Genomic DNA, 21,701 nt, shown 5'->3' with positions numbered 1-21,701 from the left:
GCTCATTTCAGACCTTGAGAAAACAGAATCTCCTGAAGTGCACTGATCTGAAAGCGAAATAATCCACTGGAAGTTACACATCAAGGAGTTAAAGAGACACCTTAGGTGCAGAAAGACTTCTGGTAGCTTAAACAACAGAAGCTGTTTCTAAAATGGGTTGAGTCGAGTGCACACAAACAATCCCTGCTCTGGTGTAAGTCTCACAACCTGGTGGCATCTGAAATGACAACCTTTTAGCAATGAAAGGAGTATGAACACTGCAAATGTTAAAAATAAGTTATGTCCTCAGTGACTTATCTTGGCCATTAGTTCTAATCTGCAAAGCTTGTTTGAAAACAGCTGAAGATAACAATCACTGTGTGGGCAAAGAGCCAAGAGGCCTCAGCTGTGTAACAGAACTTAACAGGTAACTTCTCTGCCTTGCCCTTGCTTGGCACCAGCAATCATCACAACACCAAAATGACAGTGGTGGGGCGTAGCAGAGCACCTGCACAAGGCATCACCTGCAGAGAAGTGTGCAGTCACACAAGCCACAGGCAGCAAAAGAAGTCATTCCCCACTCTGCAAGGTCTTTTAGCAGCTTTGGCCATGCTCGCTCACGGCCAGGAGGACTCGGAGTCTCTGTTCCACTTCAGGGTAAAGGGTAGCATTTGGGCAGCAGCAGGCGCTGCCATGGCTGCAAACTTTGTTTGCTCAATACTGAGCTCGGGTATCAGGGAGGCTGGGTCACCCTCTCCTCGGGAAGTCGCCGCCCGATCGTGTGTCTGACAGCGTTCCAGGGGCACTTCCAATACTTTCCAGAGCAGAGTTCTAGCTTTTCAGGGCAGAAGGTAACCCAATACTCTGGCCTAGCTCCAGCGTGCACAGGACTGCCAGCTGAGGGGGAGACCTCAGTGATGGGACATTTTTTTTTGTCAGCACCTGTCCCCAAAACACTCTGTTAGAGACAAAGTGGAAAAAATCTGGGGTCACTTCACCAAAACCAGTTACTTAATCACATCTCCTCCTTAGCACCTACTTCGTCATGCACAGCATCTTACAACGTGGCTTATAATTAGCCATTACTTTCCACAGCACTCAGCTTGCCTAGTCTGGGGGCCAGAGGTGACAGCAGAGGAACTTCTGAATCTGGGGCAGAGGTGAGCAAAGGAGAGAGGTAACCACAGGACTCACAGGGCTCTCGTGCACTCCGAGAGTGACCTAGGAGAGAGGTCTCACAAGCAAATCCCTGGGGGGGAGGATGAAAATTTGCAGCTGTAGTCATTGCCCTTTGGATTCTGCATTTGAAGGGAGCAAAGTGGCCAACACTGTAGAGAAGGCGACAGCTTCTTGCTTAGTATCTCTCACACCAGGACTCTGCTGTGTGAGTCCATGGCTGGAGAGCAGCTCCTGTGGAGCTGCCAAAGCCCATGCAAAACCCCAGCCCAAAGGGCCAGCGCTGTGTTCCCAAACCAGCTAACTGCACTCTGCTTTTGCTGCCAGTCTAAGAAACACTTTTGCTAAGCACCTGCAGAGTTTCTGGAATGTAAGGACACCAGCAGCATGTCCTTGCTCATACCTCGGGTGTCATCCACCGCTAGGTACTCCACTATCACTCTCTGCATTCCACAAACACTTCATAAGCTACTTCAGCTTCCATTATGGGATTCTTTGGGCCTCTTAGACCATTTATCAGGACAGGGCTTGATAGTGACTTTCCTGTCTGATAATGCTGGCTGATGAGCTCCTCAAGCATGCACAAACCCTCCAACACATTCCTGTGTACCACATCAAATTCCCACAGTTTGGAAAGCTGCCTGACCCATACGTGGTTTGTCTTTTCCTGACTAGGATTTCCCCTTTCCCTAAGCACTTTGTTTTTCTGGCTTCTTATCCTCCCCAGCTTGCTGCAATCTATTCCCATGTTTCTTGTTCTACAGATTGCTGCTTTCATTGTGTCTCCTTTTGGAGAGAGATGTTGAGTGTTAAAACATGGTCACAGCCTGTGGTGACTCTGGACGAAGGTGGCACGATTCCAAAAGGAGCCATCATCTCTTCTCCTTCATCAGGGGGAGTTTAGCCCTTGGCTGCTGCTGCAGCAGCTCAGCCTGTGTGACACAGATGACACAATAGTCATGAAATCCTAGAATAGCTCAGGTTAGAAGGGACCTCAGAGCTCATCTGCTCCAACCTCCCCACCATGAGCAGGGACACCTTTCAGCTAGACTCAACTGCTCAAGGCCTCGTTCAGCCCGGCCTTGAATGCCTCCAGGGAGGAGGCAGCCACAGCCTCCCTGGGCAGCCTATTCCACAGTCTCACCACCCTCATACTGAAGAGCTTCTTCCTCAGCTTCAGTCCAACCCTGCTCTCCCTCAGCTCAGAACCTTTCCCCCTTGTCCTGTCTCTAGACATCCTCCTGAAAAGTCCCTCTGCAGCCTTCCTGTAGGATCCCCTCAGGTATTGAAAGGCAGCTGTAAGGTCTCCCTAGAGTTGAGTGTCAGCAACTGGCAAGAGCCAGATATTTACCAAAGGCAGCCAGGTAGTGCTTGCACACGGCTGCAGGAAAAGGAGGAGCACCATTCTGTCTGGTCCCACTCACCACCTCCACACCAAAGCTCTGCAAACCACATCAGGAAATTTGCCAAGGAAGATTTGCTTACAGCTACACAGCAGTCCTCAGGGAGAAGCTGGCACTTTCCTCCACCTCAGTGTTTGGGGTAGCTTTAGAAATGCAGTCTTCCAATGATGGCACTCAGGACTCCATCACAATAGGGTCCAGGCAGGGTCATATTCCTTTATGCAAAGCCAATCTGTCCCCTGAAGATGTCACAGAGGCAGGCAAAGGCTGGAAGGAAGAGGAGTTTTATTCTCCTGACAGGCCAAGGGGCTTTGTTTATCCAAGGCCTCAAAAATGAGGCAATAAAAACAGGTCTGGAGCACCAAAGCTGCTGTTGCCACACACACAGCTCCAGTTCTTAGACTTCTCTTGTCACCTGTCTCAGCCCTGCCTCAGCTCAGCACACCATTATGGATGCCAACCTGCAGCTGAGGGGGGGAATACTGCTTTGTCCTTGCCAGCTAACACTTCTGGGCAGCTTTTCCAGGCTCTTTCTCCCATAGAAAACAGACAGTGAGGCCAAGGAGTCTGGCAGGAGAGCTGTGAAAAGGCCAGGAAGCTCAGCTCAGCTTTAAGTCAGTGCTTGGCTGTATTTTCACAGTTCCTTCCCACATATATTTTGTTTGTTGGGAAGAGGAGTTGAGAAAATGACAAAATGGAGAATTTGGGTTATGAGTAGCTCAGCTGGGGGAAGTGCAGGGCAGAGTTGCATGGTGGAAGGGCTGGTTTCTAATTTTGTGCTCTGCTGCTGATGGACAGATGGGAAACTAATCCTGAGAGCTGAATACAGCTTGCAGTCTCCTCTGCTGAGCATGTCACTACAGCCTGAGCAGAGGGCAAATCTGAGTTGTAGAATTACCTCTTACCAATTACAAAAGAGGGAGCAAAAAAACAAAGAGATTAAAACCCCAAACAAATTATTCTCTTGCCTCTGTTAGGTGGACCCATTTAACAGGCTCTGGAGCCACAAGGGGCTGAAATAAGAAGGGAGTGACTTCATCCTCTGCACTCCATCAGCACAGCTGCAGCACCGACAGGCATGGCAGTGGAACTGAAACTGAAGGAAGAACAGTAGCATTAACAGCCACAATGATAAAAGGATCAACTCATCAGCTGCCACCAGCTGTCTTCCTTCAACTCAAGTAACTGTCACTGAATCCTCTCTGGAGATGGCACATGCTCCACAGGTCTGCTTGTCAGTCACACTGTGTTTCTAAGGGTAGGTTCACCCTTTTTCCATGGCACAATTTTCCTAAGGCAATAAGTGGCTCCAAGTGAGGGTCAGTCAGGAAGCCCTGCCCTGACCCGACAGGTGACTGGCCAAGTAAACATGCAATGCAGGAAAGCCTCTGTAGGGGTGACCCCATGCCCATGCAACCAAGTATAGCAGAGTTCTCTTGAGAGAATGGGGCAGTGGAGACAGAGGAAGATACAGTCAAACAGCTCTTGGAAAGGCAGGGTTTGACAGCCCCACCAAGAGAGTCCAGTGACAGCTAAACAGACAGCAAACAAGAGTCTGCAGCACTTCTCCAGCATCCCACAGACAGCACAAAGCAAGACAACCTAGGGTCCAGGAGCTGTCCTCAGTCAAGACAACAGCACAGAGGGAGTCAAACAGAATGTGTCTGGCTTCAAGGATCTGGATGAGAAGTACTGCTTTGAGCAGCAGCTCCTAAAGCCTAGGGATCAGGGTGTCGTTAGGGTTAAGGTTAGGAGTTAGAACTGGGGTTAGGGTTAGAGTTGAGGCTGTTCAGCCTAGAGAAAAGATGGTTTGGAGAAGATCTTAGAGCAGCCTCCCAGTACCTGCAGGGGGCTACAGGAGAGCTGGGGAGGAACTTTTCACAAGTGATAGTGATAGGATGAGAGAGGATGGATTGAAGCTTGAGGAGGGCAGGTTTGAACTGGAGATTAGGAAGAAATTCTTTACAGTGAGGGTGGTGAGACACTGGAACAGTTGTGGATGCCCCCTGCCTGGAAGTCTTGGGCTACATGGAGTAGTGGAAGGTGTCCCTGCCCGTGGCAGGGGAGTGGAACTGGATGATCTTTAAGGTCTCTTTCCAACCCAATCCATTCTATGGATCTGTTCTACTCTATAAATCAATCTGTACAGAATGTTCTCAAAAGGAAAAAAACTAAACCAACTTAACCCCCAGACTTACAGGAGCTGGGTTATCTTGGTACTCAGAGCCCTGCTGGACACACTGCAAAGCACTGCCCTGTGCTTACAGACACGTTTTAATCTGACAGCTCCATCTCAGCTCCATGAGAACACTTCAGACACCTGAAAGCAGAAGAGCCAGTTAAAAATTATCTGACCAGAGGTGACACTTTGTCTGCATCCACAGTATTTAATTTGTTTGAATAATATAGTTACAGATAAACAGGTTCACTCCATATACAATTACCAATACCTTTTTTGTTTTGTTTTTTAATACAGCTCATATTGCAGTACATCAACACTATTTTATTTACAAGGTATTTATGTACATGAACATCTTTTCTAAAGTCAGTGCATCGTCAATAGGTTTTGTACAATAATTTACAAAGTGAACATAGTTAATAGTTAACTTAATAAATTTACTGCTAATTCATTAATTTATTTCATTATTAAAAAAAAAAGAAGAAAGAAAATTAATTACAACCCATGTAACAAACACAGAAGATCAAATAACATTAGTAGATTGTGCTACCTGCTTTAAATAAAACATCTGAAAGGAAAACAGTTGAAAAAAATCTTTCACTTTTCCATGGAGTTGGCAGGGGAAGGAGTAGACAAATGGGTGTTGAAAAAGCTTCTAGTCTAGAAATTCATGTTTGCTTTTCTTCAGTCTCAAGATTTAGACCACTTTAAAGACTGGCTGGGATAGGGAGCACCACTTGACAAGTGAGACAATACTTATTTTGGAAGCTGACCTGCAGGCCTCAGAGAGGCACAACCTCCAGCAGAGGCAGGGAGGATTTTGCCTGAGTAAAGACAACAAGATCAGCCGAGAGAATTTCTTCACTGGTTAAAACTGAGATCTCTCTGGAAAGGGAGCTTACTGGTAGGTTTGGCATTCTTGTAAAACACATTAAAACGAATCCAAAGATCTGTTTCAGGCATCACCCATGTTAAATATCAACTTTGTTAGTGAAGATAGAAAATCTAAAGAATTTGGAAGATGACACAGGACAAAATTAGTAAAGCTGCTTTGACTCAGCTGAAGAACAAAAGGCCAAGAGTGAAACTTCTCTCTTGATTCAGATATGCAAACCATTTAACACTGAAAATGCTGAAAGAAATGCTTACTCAAAAAAACCACCACCTTTTTCTGTCAGGCTCTGCTAAGCCTCAGCCCAGCTTTTCCTTCATGCAAGAAGCCTGCTGACTTTTAAAGAACCTGTTGCAAGGGCACAGAAAGCAATTCTGCTTGAATTGCCAAGTAGATGCAAAAACAAAACAAACCAAACAAAAAACCACACACACATAAAAAAACAACATTCAAAAAGGCAACCAGATTTGGAAAACAAACTCCTTAAAATCATGAATAGGTGAAAAAAAATAATCAAACCAAACAAACTTCTCCCATGAATGCTACGACAGCTACCTGACCGCCACAGCTTCCCGTTTGAAATACACAGTGGATAATTCACAGCCATTCACTCCAGAGCCCTTACAACAACAAAAGCAAAGCACGGTTTTCAAAGTGCAAAGTTAAGAAACAACCAACACCAGCCATGAAACAAAAGCTCAAGCATCTCTCCTTCCAAAAGTTGGGAACGCTTCTGTGCAATGTGCACGTCTTAAGACACCGTTAGTGCAATCACAACTGACTCTCTTCGACCCGGAGCTTCTCCTCGAGACAGCGACTCCTCAGGCAGAAAAGCCATTCCTGAAACATGTTGATCTGCACAGCCAACACGTGGGGAAAAACACAAACTCAATAAACCATTCGAGTGTTAAGAAGTTAACCTCTTCTCAAACTAGGATTTGGTTGTGCTCCCAACACACGGAAAGAAAGCAACTGACACACAGTAGTGGCGGCAAAACTGGAAACGTCTCTCGCTCTCCAGGAGAATTCCTCACGTTTGTGCACTTCTCATTCTCATGCTTTCCCTGTTTTGCCAATAAAATGCAATAAAACTGCAGGAAAAAGGAGGTAGCAATATCATGTTGTCCATGGACAACACTACAACATTTCCCCCCCCCCCATCATCTTAAACCTAAAGAGAGCTGTTGGGGGTTGTTAGAACAGTTGGTAAACTCTACACTACTTTGTTTAGCTCTTATCTGGACTATTTAATTTAGCTCTTATTTGGTCCTAGTTGGCTTTTCTCAAACCATTTGATTTAAAGGCCAATGGCAGTCTCAGCCTGATGTCTAACATCAGAAATGTTTAGAGCATGTAGTGAGATAACAGAACAAAATTAAAACTACTATCTTCATATTAACTGTTATTTAATTAGGGGTTTCCTGTTTGTGCTTTCAGATCATGGGGGGACAACAACTACACTTGGGTTATCTGTTTCAGTAACGTGTTCACCAGGTGTCAGGGGCAGGATATTTTCCCTCAGGTTCTCAACACCATCCAGGGAAGAGCCTCAGCTCACTGCAAGACACAGTACTTCTTGTAATCTGACTCAAAATCCTCATCCATGCTGCTCGTGTCTGCCATCTTCTTGCCGTCTATCTTTGGCAGAAATTGTGCATAGTCTACCCCCTGCTGCTCGTAGAAGAGAATGTAGGCAGAGTCGGTGTCGATCTCATCGGGATGCAGCTCCTGAAGGGAGAGAAAAAAATGGGCTGAAAAGGCACCACGGAATCACTGTACTACTGCCACTGAACTGGAAACACACAGAGCTGCCCCACAAGCAGCGTTTGTGCCTGCCTGTGCACAGGGATCACACAAGGGGAAACTGAACACACACACAGAGCTGCCCCACAAGCAGCGTTTGTGCCTGCCTGTGCACAGGGATCACACAAGGGGAAACTGAACACACACACACACAGAGCTGCCCCACAAGCAGCGTTTGTGCCTGCCTGTGCACAGGGATCACACAAGGGGAAACTGAACACACACACAGAGAGCTGCCCCACAAGCAGCGTTTGTGCCTGCCTGTGCACAGGGATCACACAAGGGGAAACTGAACACACACACAGAGAGCTGCCCCACAAGCAGCGTTTGTGCCTGCCTGTGCACAGGGATCACACAAGGGGAAACTGAACACACACACAGAGAGCTGCCCCACAAGCAGCGTTTGTACCTGGCTGTGCACAGGGATCACACAAGGGGAAACTGAACACACACACAGAGCTGCCTAAAAGCAGCTTTTGTACCTGGCTGCAGACAAGAAGTATCACATGTAGGGGAGGCTTTAGGAAAAGTCTCTTTACTGCAAAAGTGGTCAGGCACTGGAACAGGCTGCCCAGGGAGATGGTAGAGTCCCCATCCCTGGAGCTGTTCAAGAAGTGTGTGGACATGGCACTGTAGGACATGGTTTAGTGGCCATGGTGGTCTTGGATTGAAGGTTGGACTTGATAATCTTAGAGGATTTGTCCAGCCAAAACAATTCCGTGATTCTATTTTCTGTCTCTTATTGCACATGCTCCATTATTTACTTGAAAAGTATGACAAATTTTAGAGTGCTAAGTGTGAGTACTTACAAATGTCAGAACTTAGGCAGTAATTGAACACAAAACTGCCAGCATCAGGAGAAAATATTCTGGGACTTCCATTTTTAGTAGTTTTGCCATCTTTGTAGAAAATGAGCATCTTCCCTTAGCAATGGTACAGGCTGATGAACAGATGTTAACTTGGAAAGCATCTCATGAGGGGAAATAACCTCAAATTGTGCCAGGGGAGGTTTAGGTTGGGTGTTAGGAAAAAATGTCTTTACTGCAAGAGTGGTCAGACATGGGAACAGGTTGCCCAGGGAGGTGGTGGAGTCCCCATCTCTGGAGCTGTTCAAGAAACCTGTGGACACAGCATTCTGGGATGTGGTCTAATGGCCACAGTGGTGTTGGGGTGAAGGTTGGACTCGATCTGAGAGGACTTTTCCAACCCAAGCAATTCTATGATAACCTCAGTAACACTTTCTCTATTTATCCAGTGCAATTTATGAGATGCTCACGATTTCAAGTCACAGCTCTCACCACATGTCAGTTTCTTTGGCCCTAGGTGAATGGTTTGGTAGAGAAAGAAAAGCGTTACCTTGCAGCTGCTGTCATTGTAGCAGTACCACTTGTTGTTTGGGTTTTTGGCATAAGTGACATAATGACCCCCTCCCATAATTCCTGAATGGCACTGAAGAAAACAAAGAAGAAAAGAAATTCCTGGATCAAACATCAAAACCTAGAATTCACAGATTAAACGATTCACACATTCACAGTCTTTAAGTGAGTGACAACAGCTCATAACAATCTGTGCTCTGGAGCTGACTAACTTCATATGCTCAAGCAGAGCAAGCATTATGCAGAGACACTCCTTGGCTGTACTCAACTTATGGCAAATGACTTTGGCTGACAATGGCTCTGCTTTGTTCTCCTCAGCAGATCCCTGCTTTCTGTAATGGAAACTATGCTGAATGCATTTAGTCAAAGCAGTGCCACATGAATGAGGCAAGGACTTCAAGTTGTGCCAGGGGAAGTTTAGATTGGACGTTGGGAAGAATTCCTTCACTGAAGGAGTGGTCAGGCATTGGAACAGCCTGCCCAGGGAGGTGGAGCCACCATCCCTGGAGGCATTCAAAAAATAAGAACTTCAGAACACAGTTGAGTGGTCATGGCAGGGTTGGGCAGAAGGTTGGCCTTGATGATTCTTAGAGGCCTTTTCCAACCTTAATGATTCTACAAGGAGAGTTTCCTGAGCAAACCAAAAGGTAACTCACCGAGATTGCATATAGGTTGTAAATAGGGTTCACACAGACTTCATCTCTTTGGTCATCCGCAGTATCGTCCTCGCTCTGGTTGTCCACCTGACCGTTGATGCTGCCATTGCTGTAGGCACTCTGCTCACAGATGCATCCGTTGGCTAGAGTCACCTCATTGTCCTGAGCAGTGTAGAGTTCACCCTGGCTGCCACCCAAAACCTGCCCTCTGCCAAGAGCATCCCCTTGGTCAGCAGTCAGCCTCTGCTCCTGGTCAGTACCGTTCTCCTTGCTTGCGTCCAGGTTTTCTTTGCTACTCGACAGTTTGTTTTTACCCAGCTGGGGTAGCCGCAGACGCCCTTTGCCTCTTCCTAAAGTCCTTGGGCTACTGTTTGGGCTACTGTTTTTACTTGAAGGACAGCTGGTTCCACTTTTCCTCCCCAGAGATGGAGATGCTATAACAGAAAACATGTGGAGCACTAAGAAGCAAAACACACAGTGCAGTTTTCTTTGCTGGAACAAACACTAAAGCCCTCCTGTTCCACTGCAGCTAGTGAGCACTGTCCAAAACTTGCTTTGCACACATCACCATAAGCTGAGCTTTGAGTGTCTCATACAGGAGCACTTCCCTCCCTCATTCCAGCCCACTTACACAAGCAGTGCCAGTATCTGCTGGCACTTGGCTTGCAAGGCTAAAGCTTCACTAAGCTTTCCAGAAACAAGTGCTTCAGAGTCAGCACAGTCCTTTGGCCAAGGAAACATTCACATTTGGTCCCTAATATCCTATTTGTTCCCCTCCAAATACCAGCCCTGACTGGAATTTTCCCTGATGGTCACCCACCTTTGATGTTATTCAAGACAGTAGTGTTAAGGGAGGAGGAACTCCTGTTCAGTGAATCTCCTTCTCCTGCTGTGTAAGTGATATGCAGATCTATTTTCCTAGGCTCCCCTTGGAGAGTCCGTGGTTCAGGAAGGCTGTCGACCTGGAAGGTCATCTGCTTTCTCTGGAAGTGATTTGGATCCCTTTGTACCAAAAAGGCACTTGGGTCAAAATTTTCTCTGGGAAATTTAACAATTTTTTGGGATTTTATCCAGCGACCATTTACAAATTGAAATCTTTTCAGGTGAATGATCTGAGGAGAAACAGAGAGAAGTGAAAGGAGAATTAGATCAGAGGAATGTTGCTGTTTAAAAATAGCTTTCCAAAAAGCATACACATTTCAGATGGTACTAAAAACCTGTAACATTGCTATATGGGGCAATTTGGAGTCTGGGAGCAAGCTGGAACTAATATTTTCATGGGGAGATGATGGAAAAGGTTGTTTCAATTCACTGATCATCACCTACCACATCTGAAAAGCTACAAATGCAGGTAGTACACAAAAAAGATCATGTTAGCAGAAAGACCAAGTGTAAATTCTGTGTCAGAAGAGCTGACACTGATGCAAAACACCAAAGAAATGATGCAAAAGGATCTAAGGTTTGGTTTATTTGCCTGCATTACTGAAGTGTGCGAAGCAAACACAGTCAGTGGCCCTCCTGAGACTGTAAGCAAAAGCAAATCTTATTTAGAAGGAGATAGTGGAACAGGTTGTCCAAGGAGATGGTGCAGTCAGTGTCCCTGATGGTCTTCAAGAATCCTAGAACAGCTTAGGTTGGAAGGGATCTTAGAGCTCATCTCCTCCAACCTCCCCACCATGGGCGTTGACACCTCCCAGCTAGACTCAGTTGCTCAAGGCCTTATCCAACATGGTCTTGAACACCCCCAGGGAGGAGGCAGCGATGACTCCAGAGTCTCACCACCCTTGTACTGAAGAGCTTCTTCCACTTTGGGATGTGGTTTAATGGCCATGGTGGCGTTGGGTTTATGGACTGGATGATCTTGGAGGTCTCTTCCAACTGAAACAATTCTGCGATTCTGTGATCTCTGTCAACTAAAATTTGCAGCCAATGTACTTTGGTTTTGTTGCTGTAGAAGAAAACTACACAGGATTCATACCAAAATAGGGGGAAGTCTCCAAAGATCCAGTTTTTTGGTGGCCAAACAGTGGGTCTTGCACTTGGAACAGTAGTACATCTCATCCTCCCCCAGTTCTTCCTCACTGGTGAAGGCTCTCAGACAGCTGTCCAGATTGATGGGCTCGGCCTGAGCTCGGCGGCTTTGCTCAACACTTTCATGTTCTTCTACAATCTGAAGTGAGAGAAAACTGTGTCTGACTTGGCAAGATACAAACTGCTTGCAGGAAGGCTCTGCTCAGTCACACAGACTTCACCATCTAGTTATTTAGGATGAAAGATAAAACTAGATGCACCCTTTCAGCAGAAACGTGATTGCAGTTATGAGGAGGTAGCCACAAACACTGCACTGTCCTCGTTTTTGGGTGCTGCTTGCAAGACTATCCACCAAGCACAAGTTCAGAGATTCAACTGTAGGTTTGAAGAGCTACTGTAGAATAGCTCTGCTAGAGGTTTACCTTGAGATATGCTTTACTGACTCAGTGAAGAAATAGCTTCACTCACATGCAAAGTGACATATATAGATAGATACATAGATAAAAAACTATGGTTGTGAGTCACTTTGCATCAAGCTTTCCTGATATATTACAAATTAGGTTAATTTGATGTTTTCTAAGCACTATATATATATGTTTCTGGCACTGGTGTGCTTAGAAAACATCAGTGCCAGAAACATATAGACATATATAGACATAGTCTGCTTAGAAAATATCAAATTAATCTATTTTGTAATATATTATGAAAGCTTGATCCAAAGTGGCTCACAACCATAGTTTTATAACAATATATATAGTTACATATATCTAGTGTGTGCTTAGAAAACATCAAATTAACCAATTTTGTAATACATTATGAAAGCCTGATCAAAAGTGACTCACAACAGACAGAAAGTACACTGCTGTGGTTTCTTAATAGCTTCCCTTCCACATTCTGCTCATATAAAGAGGCCTGACATGAAGACATTTAACATTGTTCAGTGCTGACCGATTTCATTTCAACAGAAAGTGGACAAAAGAAGCATCTAACAATTTCCAAGTGGTGCAGTGGGCTGTGCTGCAGAGCTAGGAACACACAAGCAGGGCCTTGTGTGGAGATGTTACCCGTTCCTGGGAGGTCTGGTAGCGCAGGTGCAGTGCTGTTGGGTCCCAGTCTACAGCAATGTAGGCATTCCCAACACAAGCTCTGTCCTCCGTGCACTCAATTTTACAGCCACGGCAAAATCTAAACCCAGAAGTTAGATGTGGTAAGAAACTGTCCAGTTACTGAGTTCTATATCACCTCACACTCCAGTTCTGCTCCTTATTTTTGTAACATACACACCCTGGGAGCTTCAGGCCTTGCCTTTGAGTGTGGAAAAGAGCAATTTACAGAAGCAATGGTCAATGGCAGTTTGCTGGCTCACTACAGAACCTTAGAAACAGCAGCAGCTGCTGGAGCTCAATCATTTGTAATGCTGAACAATCCTACCTAGGCCACCAAAACCTTACCATGCTGTTTATGACAACACAGTAACTAATGTACTTTATTTATCCAGCTGTTAAGAGGCTTTCTTTTTAAGAGTAGATGGTCTGGATACCTTCCAGCAAGTGTCTGGAATTTCCATTGGCATTTCTTTGTCTAGGGAAAATTCTGTTTATGCTTCCAAGGTGAATTTCTCCTCATCCATTTTTAGTCCCTACTCTTCAAATGGCAAAAGGAACTAACAAGGGTAGAAGATTTACATCTAAAAGTTTGGATCAGATGACCCAAATAAGGGCCTGCATAAATGCACACAGAATACTGGAAGGGGTTAAGAGGTTTTTGGTAGTCTCACAATCTGTCTCCTAATTTAAAGCTTCTGTGTCAGCAAAGCTTTCAGTTCCCCAAGTCATAAATTCCACACTCCACTGCAAGTCTGCCATGTGAGGGCTTTGGTTAAATTAGATTCTGGATTCTCATTGTTTGATATTACCTCTGAAGTCTCAAACCTATCACAAACCTATTACCATAAATTACATTTCTACTGGAAGGAATCACTTCCTTCAATCTAAAAAGGACAATTTACCTGTACCATGGACACCAAGCACAGGAATTTCCATCTTTCTGAACTACCCTCAGGGTGAATGGATACTGATACCCCATGGAATCATCACTGGAACAGAAGAGAACATGAAACATGAACACTCTTTCAGATGACCTCTTACCATTCCTCCACTGGACTTGCCTTAAAAAACAGAAAGCAAGAAACCCTCTCAAAGCTGTAATTTTGATTAGATGAAGCCATTAAAACAAGCCCTGCCTAAACCTGTCAGGTAGAATCAATTATAAACCACTGGATGAGAACAAATCAACTAATCTGTGTAAAGCCAACCTTTCAGTGCAGCTGCAAAATGTACCATGTTTAACTGCACAGAAATGGATTGCAATTTAGTTTTAATTATTACTAATATTAAATTGCAGGACTCTAAATGTCCTCCTACGAAAATAATCCACTAAATGGAACTTGCAGGCAGAAGTCTGAGGTAAAAAGCACATACAATTGTTCTCCAAGTTGTTGACACCTAAAGTTTGATGCATAGAATAGGTTGAGTTGGAAGGGATCTTAAATATCAGCTACTTTCAACCCCCTGCCATGGGTGGGGACACATCCCACTACATAGAATCATAGAATCAACCAGGTTGGAAGAGACCTCCAAGATCATCCAGTCCAACCTAGCACCCAGCCCTATCCAGTCAACTAGACCATGGCACTAAGTGCCTCATCCAGTCTTTTCATGCAACCTGGCCATGAACACCTGCAGGGAGGGGACATCCACACTCTCCCTGGGCAACCTGTGTGTCTCCCCACCCTCACTGCCAAGAATTTCTTCCTAATCTTGTTTATATCTCCCCTCTCCTCAAGCCTCTCATCCTATCACTACATTTGATACCCATTAAAAAGCAAATGTTCATTCAACAGAGGCATGATGAGAAGTCAAAAGCAATGAAGATGAAAATTGTTTTCAATCTTGTAAACAAGGCTAAGCCACTGTGTTATGTGAAGACCCAGATGCCAAACTCACCAGTCCTGTGCATGGTTACTAGCTTCCTGAGGTGGGAGAGGGCTGGCCAGCCTGGAAACCTGAATCCACACTGCATCATACAGGTCCTTCTTGCGTGTATGGACTGTGCAAGGAACGATGAGTGGCATGCCAAAGAGGCTGGGACGATTCTTCTGAGATGAAAGGAAGTACAACTCCGTCCGCATCTGCATGTGGGAAGGAAAGGAGCGACTCAGATGTAAAGCAAGCATCAAACCACCTCACCAGAACTGCTGGGATGCTGCCCTTAGGACTCATTTCAGGCCTGGGCAACTATCTACAGATTCACAGAATAGCTTGGGCTGGAAAAGACCTCAATGATCATCCTGAGCTCCCTACCAAGGGCAGGGACACCTTCCAGTAGGCCTTATCCAACCTGGACTTTCATTCTGTTAAAAGAACTCTCAGCATTTTCCCCCAACATTAAATACTGTAAATTTTGATCACTGACCTGAAACCTTTTTGGTGTTTTAAGGTACTACGACATTAGACCACATCAAAATCAATCTGTATTTCAACCATGTACCAGAGATTATATTGCATGTGACATCCTGCTGTCTACAACCCCCTCAAAGGAGGTTGCAGTGAAGTGAGATCAATCTCTTTAGCATCAGATGACAGAACAAGAGAAAATGGCCTCAAATTGTGCCAGGGGAGGTTTAGGTTGGATATTAGGAAGAATTTGTTTGCTGCAAGAGCAGTCAGGCCTTGGAACAGGCTGCCCAGGGAGGTGGTGGAGTCCCCATCCTTGGAGGTGTTTGAGAAACCTGTGGACATGACACTTCAGGACATGGTTTAGTGGTCATGGTGGTGTTGAGTCAATGGCTGGGCTCAATGATCTTAGAGGTTTTTCCCAAGTGAAACAACTCTATGATTTCTTCATTTCCCCACCACACTGTAATGTAGAAAAATGCACTTCATGACGCTCATCCCTGTCCCCAAATGCCCTCTCTACCCTAGGCAAGCTCATGCTTGCTAGAGAAAGAAAACCTTCAATTCCAGAAGAGGCACTGCAGACTTGCACATAGCTCATTCTGAGCAGACAAAAGAATCTTCATGCTACATCTCTCATTTTGACAATTTAAAGACACTGAGGTACAGAACAAGCAGCTACCACCATTTAAAGGTTTAATATCAGTATCCCTTTTCCACTGTGAAGGATTTTGGCTATGAAGAGTGTGGATTCCTGGCATAGCTTCCAGACACCTTTTACTGTATAACAGCTTGGAACGGCTCAAAAGTTCAGCTACAGGATTCCAAAAGAGCTGAGTGAAAGTAAGAGTGGTAACAGGGGTTAGTGACCGCTGCCTGAGAGAACAGAGGTTAAAAAAAGCCTCAAACAAACACAGAGTAAGGAGGGAATTTAGATGGCCTCCTGGCCCACATCCATCAGGCTCTAAATATCAACAGGCTGGCGCCTGGCCCTAGCCCACAACGTGCGGCTATTTGAGGTGTTCAGTCACCCAGCTTTGACATTTAGAGTTCAGCTTAACCACAGATGCTCTTACAAGGAGCAGTTTATGCTAACAGAGTAACCCAGCAATGTACTACTGATCCTGACTCTGCTTCCAGAAAGAACAAAAAGGCTTTTCCACACAGTGATAAAAAAAGTATTTCTAGCAGCTCCTCTAATTGGATTTTTTTTTCCCTGCTCAAAGAACCTGGGACATTTAATCAGGGAGTTAGTATATGTCCAAGTATGCATCTCAGCATTACAGAGCTGGGAAGCTTGCCAGTGCCAAGGGAAGGAAAGCACCAGCAGCATCAGACATCATGACTTAAACTGACGAGAGTTGTGTTGCTGTAGATCTGGGTGCTCACTTTAGAGGGAGATGTATTCCTGCTCCCTCTTCTTAAGAAAGATTAATTTATCACAGGGATATATATTAATAACAAATCCTCTCCAAGTGTGTTCTGTGAACAGTTTGCAAAAGCTGCAGACTCTGCTTACCATTTTCCTGTGGACTGCAATGATGTAGCCTGTGCAGGGGCTGTCGGAGAGCGAGGGCAGGTGGCCGTTGGGAGTCCAGCTGCTGTGGTTCCGCTCGGTCCCGCATGGCACTACAGTGTTTGGCATCCCGTTTGGAATTAGGCTTGGCTTAGGAAGATCCCCATTCATCATTACGTTGGGTGTTCCGTTAGCTGATGGCCCAGTTGAGACATCTGCAGATAGACAGTAACACTTTCAGTACCTGCAGCAACCAGACCTGATCAGGGCAATTGAATCCTTTCCATTCTCTTTGATGCACTTCATGAAACCTCTTCTGCTTTCCCTAGGACCAACTTCTGACCTTTTGTTTAGCCTGGAGAAGAGGAGGCTCAGGGGTGATCTTATTACTGTCTACAACTACCTGAAAGGGCATTGTAGCCAGGTGGGGGGTGGCCTCTTCTCCCAGTTAACCAGCAATAGAACAAGGGGACACAGTCTCAAGTTGTGCCAGGGTAGGTATAGGCTGGATGTTAGGAAGAAGTTCTTCACAGAGAGAGTGATTGGCATTGCAATGGGCTGCCCAGGGAGGTGGTGGAGGCACCGTCCCTGGGGGTCTTCAAGAAAAGACTGGATGAGGCACTTAGTGCCATGGTCTAGTTGATTGGATGGGGCAGGGTGATAGGTTGGACTGGATGATCTTGGAGGTCTCTTCCAACCTGGTTGATTCTATGATTCTACAACTTTGCAAAGTCAAAACATGCAAAAGAAAAAAAAAGCAGGTGTTTACAACCCATTCATGAAAGCACAAACAGTAAAACCAAACCCATGCCTCCAAACTTTTACATGTCCTGCCTTAGAGCCACAGGGAAGGAAATATTTTGGGTGTTTCTTGTGTCTTTAAGTATAAAGTGTTCTTCAGACTGCTGCCCTGGGCATGACCCTGAAAGGATTCCAGATCATCAGCAGATACTGAGCCTGATCAGTAGTTACTGTCCATGGCTTGCCTGAATAAAGCTTCAACTTATTCTCCCTTTTCTTTAATACTCTCTGCTTACAGTATCACAGTATCACACAGTATTATTAGGATTGGAAGAGACCTCACAGATCATCAAGTCCAACCCTTTACCTCAGAGCTCAAGGCTAGACCATGGCACCAAGTGCCACGTCCAATCTTGCCTTGAACAGCTCCAGGGGCAGCCCATTCCAGTGTCCACCACCTCCCCAGGCAGCCCATTCCAGTGTCCAATGACTCTCTCAGTGAAGAACTTTCTCCTCACCTCGAGCCTAAATCTCCCCTGGCGTAGCTTGAGGCTGTGTCCTCTCGTTCTGGTGCTGGCCACCTGAGAGAAGAGAGCAACCTCCTCCTGGCCACAACCACCCCTCAGGTAGTTGTAGACAGCAATAAGGTCACCCCTGAGCCTCCTCTTCTCCAGGCTAACCAATCCCAGCTCCCTCAGCCTCTCCTCGTAGGGCTGTGCTCAAGGCCTCTCCCCAGCCTCGTCGCCCTTCTCTGGACACGCTCAAGCATTTAGATGTCCCTCCTAAACTTACTCCTGACTTTCTCCAGTACCCAAGCACTGCACATATTAAGTGAACAGGAACAGAAAGATCTTTTCCCTTACCTGTCTGCACAGGACTCGATGCTGATGTAGGAGATCCTGGAATGGGTATCTCAAATGCGCACAAAAATCCACTCACTGATAACCGAACTTTCTGGTTGTCCTGAGGGAAGTTCTTCAGGAAAGAAAACAAAAGGGCAGTTAGTTGGCCAGGGGTGTGCTTTGCTCTGGGACACAAGCAGGTTATAATCTTTCAAAAACAGCATCTCTGTCAGCTCATCTCTCCCCTCCTACCTGCTTTCCTTACACCTCCCTAGAAGGTAAAATGGAGCCTGCAGAAAAGAAGGCTCCAGGGAGACCTTAGAGACCTTCCAGTACCTTAATGGGGCTACAGGAGAGCCTGGGGAGGGATTTTATACAAAGGCTTGTAGTGACAGAATAAGAGGGAACAGGTTGAATCTGGAAGAGGGAGTATTTAGACTGGGTATTAGGAAGAAATTCCTTACAGTGAGGACGGTGAGACACTGGAATGGGCTGTTGAGGAACGTCATGGATGCCCCCTCCCTAGAGGTTTCTAAGGCCACACTAAATGAGGCCTTGAGCAACCTGGGCTAGTGGGAGGTGTCCTTGCCATGGCAGGAGGGGTGGAAGCAGATAATCTTTAAGATCACTTCTAACCTAAAGCATTCCATGATACTAAGATAATTCTATGACCCCTTCTGCAGGTCTCTGCAGTTAAGATCTTGGGGAGTGATTGCTGGCTCTCTAAGTGCCCCTAGTTAGGGCAGGTTTGAGCTTATTCAGTGACAGCAAACACGAATTTTAAACCCCAAAGGCAACCATTAATATGCCTTCAACATTTTGACAGTGTTTAAACCAAAAGCACTCTGAGATTTATTACCTCAAGATGATTTTTTGCCATTTCCCCCCTACAAATATAATTAGCAATCAACTCAATTAAACTTGTTCAAGCTTCTCCATCTTACATTAATTTTGTTTACAAGTGGATTATTTTGGTTCAGTCTACTTGGATATTAAATCTGTTTCAAGCAAGCCAACATATAGGGTAAGAACAAAAGAAAAGTTCATACAGATATATAACTAAGCTGAGTTTATCAGATTTTTACTTATTTCACATTTTAATTGTTAAATTATTTCACAGCTACTGTAACCAAAGCTTAGGGTCAAGGAGAATGAAGCAGCATGCTGCTGTAGACATATAACAAACAAAAATGCCAGAGTGTGGTGCACCAATTATGTATTTTTTTTCTTCCTTCTTACCTTGATGTTGGAGCTGTGCACCTCTGCAAGTAGAATCTGTTCTGGTTTTAGCCCACAGAGCTCACTTAACTGTTTTTTCAGGCCTGTGTACTTTTCATCCATGTTCAGCCTCAGGCCGTACCGAACAGGAGTGGTACCATCTAGTTTGATTACTTTAGAGGGGAAAAGAAACACACTGGTCAGCAAAGCAGGGAAGTCTTTGTGACAGCAGCTCACTACAGCCAATTACTGAGTTCCACCTCCCAGTCCCTTTGGAAGGTCTTGCTTTTACTTCATTGCTTTTTTCCCAAATCAGTTTTTGAGGTCTCCAGACAAAGGTCAGAGAATCTCCTGCTTACAATCATAGAATCAACTAGACTGGAAGAGACCTCCAAGCTCATCCAGTCCAACCCAGCACCCAGTCCTGTCCAATCAACCAGACCATGGCACTAAGTGCCTCATCCAGGCTTTTCTTGAACACCTCCAGGGACGGTGCCTCCACCACCTCCCTGGGCAGCCCATTCCAATGCCAATCCCTCTCTCTACCAAGAACTTCCTCCTAACATCCAGCCTAGACCTCCCCTGGCACAACTTGAGACTGTCCCCCCTTGTTCTGTTGCTGGTTGCCTGGCAGAAGAGATCAACCCCAGCTGGCTACAGCCTCCCTTCAGGTAGTTGTAGAGAGCAACGAGGTCTGCCCTGAGCCTCCTCTTCTCCAGGCTGAACACCCCCAGCTCCCTCAGCCTCTCCTCACAGGGCTGTGTTCCAGGCCCCTCCCCAGCCTTGCTGCCCTTCTCTGGACACATTCCAGTACCTCAACATCCCTCTTGAATTGAGGGACCCAAAACTGTACACAGTACTCAAGGTGTGGCCTGACCAGTGCTGAGTACAGGGGCAGAATAACTTCCCTTGTCCTGCTGGCCACACTATTTCTGATACATGCCAGGATGCCATTGGCTCTCTTGGTCACCTGGGCACACTGCTGGCTCACGTTCAGCTACTACCTACCAGTACTCCCAGGTCCCTTTCTGTCTGGCTGCTCTCCAGCCACTCTGTCCCCAGCCTGTAGCACTACTTGGGGCTGTTAGGGCTTCCCTGGAGGTGTTCAAACCAGGCTGGATAAGACCTTGAGCAACCTGGGCTAGTGGAAAGTTTCCCTGCCCAGGGCAGGGCAGCTGGAATTTTAGTTTAACTGTATTCCAGTGAAAGCTCTTGTCCCCTATTATGTGAAAATTACTGTACTTGGAGGTTTTATTGCTGTTCTACAGAGTTTTCCTTTCAGCAGTGCCAAGTGTATAGAGAGTTAAACACTCCCACTCACCTGTGATTTCGAGGTGCATGTAGCTATCCATTGGCAAGGGCAAGGATAAAAAATTAAAAGGGTCAAATCTAACACTTATATGTCCACAAGTTTTACATTTCACTTGTGACTTCAGCTGCCCATGAAATAAATCTACAACAATGGATCTGTTTCTTCTCAGATGGTTCTCCCAGGCCTAAAATGAAGTACAGAAAAAAAAACCAATACAAATTTAGGCACTGACGACTGTTTGCTTGAAGTACAGAAAAGTGAATATGCTGCAAGACCTCCAAAGTTTCATTGGCCTAGAGAAGTCAAATTAATTGCATAGAAGTTGTTTACCAATTTCTAACAAACAGGAAGTGTTTACTTTCAACATGGATAAAGAGAAGGCATTTCAATGAACACAATAATCAAGGTATTATTTCATTTAAAGCATTTCTGAAACAACCATCAGGCCTCTGGAAACATTTTGATACTCCATCATGCTGAGGAGTTCAAAGCAATTGTCAGGTATCATCCTTAGACCTTTATTGTAATAATTAAAACTCATTTTCAGCTCAAAGGTGAATCTGACTCCTTAAATCACAGAGTTCACATGTTCCAAAAGACCTCAGTCCTGAAAGTCAGTACAGAAAACAAACCAACTCCAACCTCCCAAAAACTTCAATCCATACCTCTGCTGCTACTTCCCAGTCTGGTCGACCGTCACTGTCTTTCAGCTCAACATATGGCTTATCATGAACTCTGTTCAAGTCCTCATGAAGGCCATCCAAAAGAAAAGCCAGAAGCTCCTGTGAGTCTTGCTGTTGGAAGCCATTAAATCTTGGAGCATATTTTGCTATTGTCCACTGCAAAAGGGAAAAAAAGAAGCCAGAACTTTAACATCTTGTAAGAAAAGCTGTAACAAGGAACCAAAATACTGGAGACAAGATGCATGCTGCCAGTGAGCATACATTCAGCTGCCCAGAGTTACAGGCAACCCCTTATTCTTTCAGACCATTTACAGGCAAATGCATCATCTTCTGTCCCTAACAAGGGCTACAAAAGCCACAGTTAATGCCATAACCTCTGATTAGTAACAAGCAACTCCTCTGACCTCACAACCACTGAAGCATGACCATATTCCACAGA

General features: G+C 45.4%; 1 protein-coding gene across 4 annotated transcripts in view; it reads right to left on the bottom strand.

Annotated features, from left to right (window-relative positions):
* Positions 1 to 4,925: 4,925 nt before the first annotated feature.
* Positions 4,926 to 21,701, bottom strand: part of USP32 (ubiquitin specific peptidase 32) — an 83,591-nt gene continuing 66,815 nt past the window's right edge. For all 4 annotated transcript variants that reach the window (XM_064165875.1, XM_064165876.1, XM_064165878.1 and 1 more), the window contains exons 22-34: positions 21,245 to 21,418; positions 20,589 to 20,763; positions 19,289 to 19,440; positions 18,071 to 18,182; positions 16,470 to 16,681; positions 14,501 to 14,685; positions 13,504 to 13,590; positions 12,560 to 12,680; positions 11,443 to 11,634; positions 10,285 to 10,576; positions 9,465 to 9,898; positions 8,789 to 8,881; positions 4,926 to 7,357 (exon numbers count right to left, since the gene is read on the bottom strand). In XM_064165875.1, coding sequence (XP_064021945.1) covers positions 7,184 to 7,357; positions 8,789 to 8,881; positions 9,465 to 9,898; positions 10,285 to 10,576; positions 11,443 to 11,634; positions 12,560 to 12,680; positions 13,504 to 13,590; positions 14,501 to 14,685; positions 16,470 to 16,681; positions 18,071 to 18,182; positions 19,289 to 19,440; positions 20,589 to 20,763; positions 21,245 to 21,418 — 2,403 coding nt within the window. In that variant the 3' untranslated portion in view covers positions 4,926 to 7,183. The remainder of the gene's footprint in view (positions 7,358 to 8,788; positions 8,882 to 9,464; positions 9,899 to 10,284; positions 10,577 to 11,442; positions 11,635 to 12,559; positions 12,681 to 13,503; positions 13,591 to 14,500; positions 14,686 to 16,469; positions 16,682 to 18,070; positions 18,183 to 19,288; positions 19,441 to 20,588; positions 20,764 to 21,244; positions 21,419 to 21,701) is intronic.

Source organism: Pogoniulus pusillus, chromosome 27 (assembly GCF_015220805.1).
Source record: "Pogoniulus pusillus isolate bPogPus1 chromosome 27, bPogPus1.pri, whole genome shotgun sequence".
Taxonomy (NCBI): domain Eukaryota; kingdom Metazoa; phylum Chordata; class Aves; order Piciformes; family Lybiidae; genus Pogoniulus; species Pogoniulus pusillus.
Note: the sequence above shows the minus strand (reverse complement) of the source record. Positions and strands in the feature narration are given on the sequence as shown.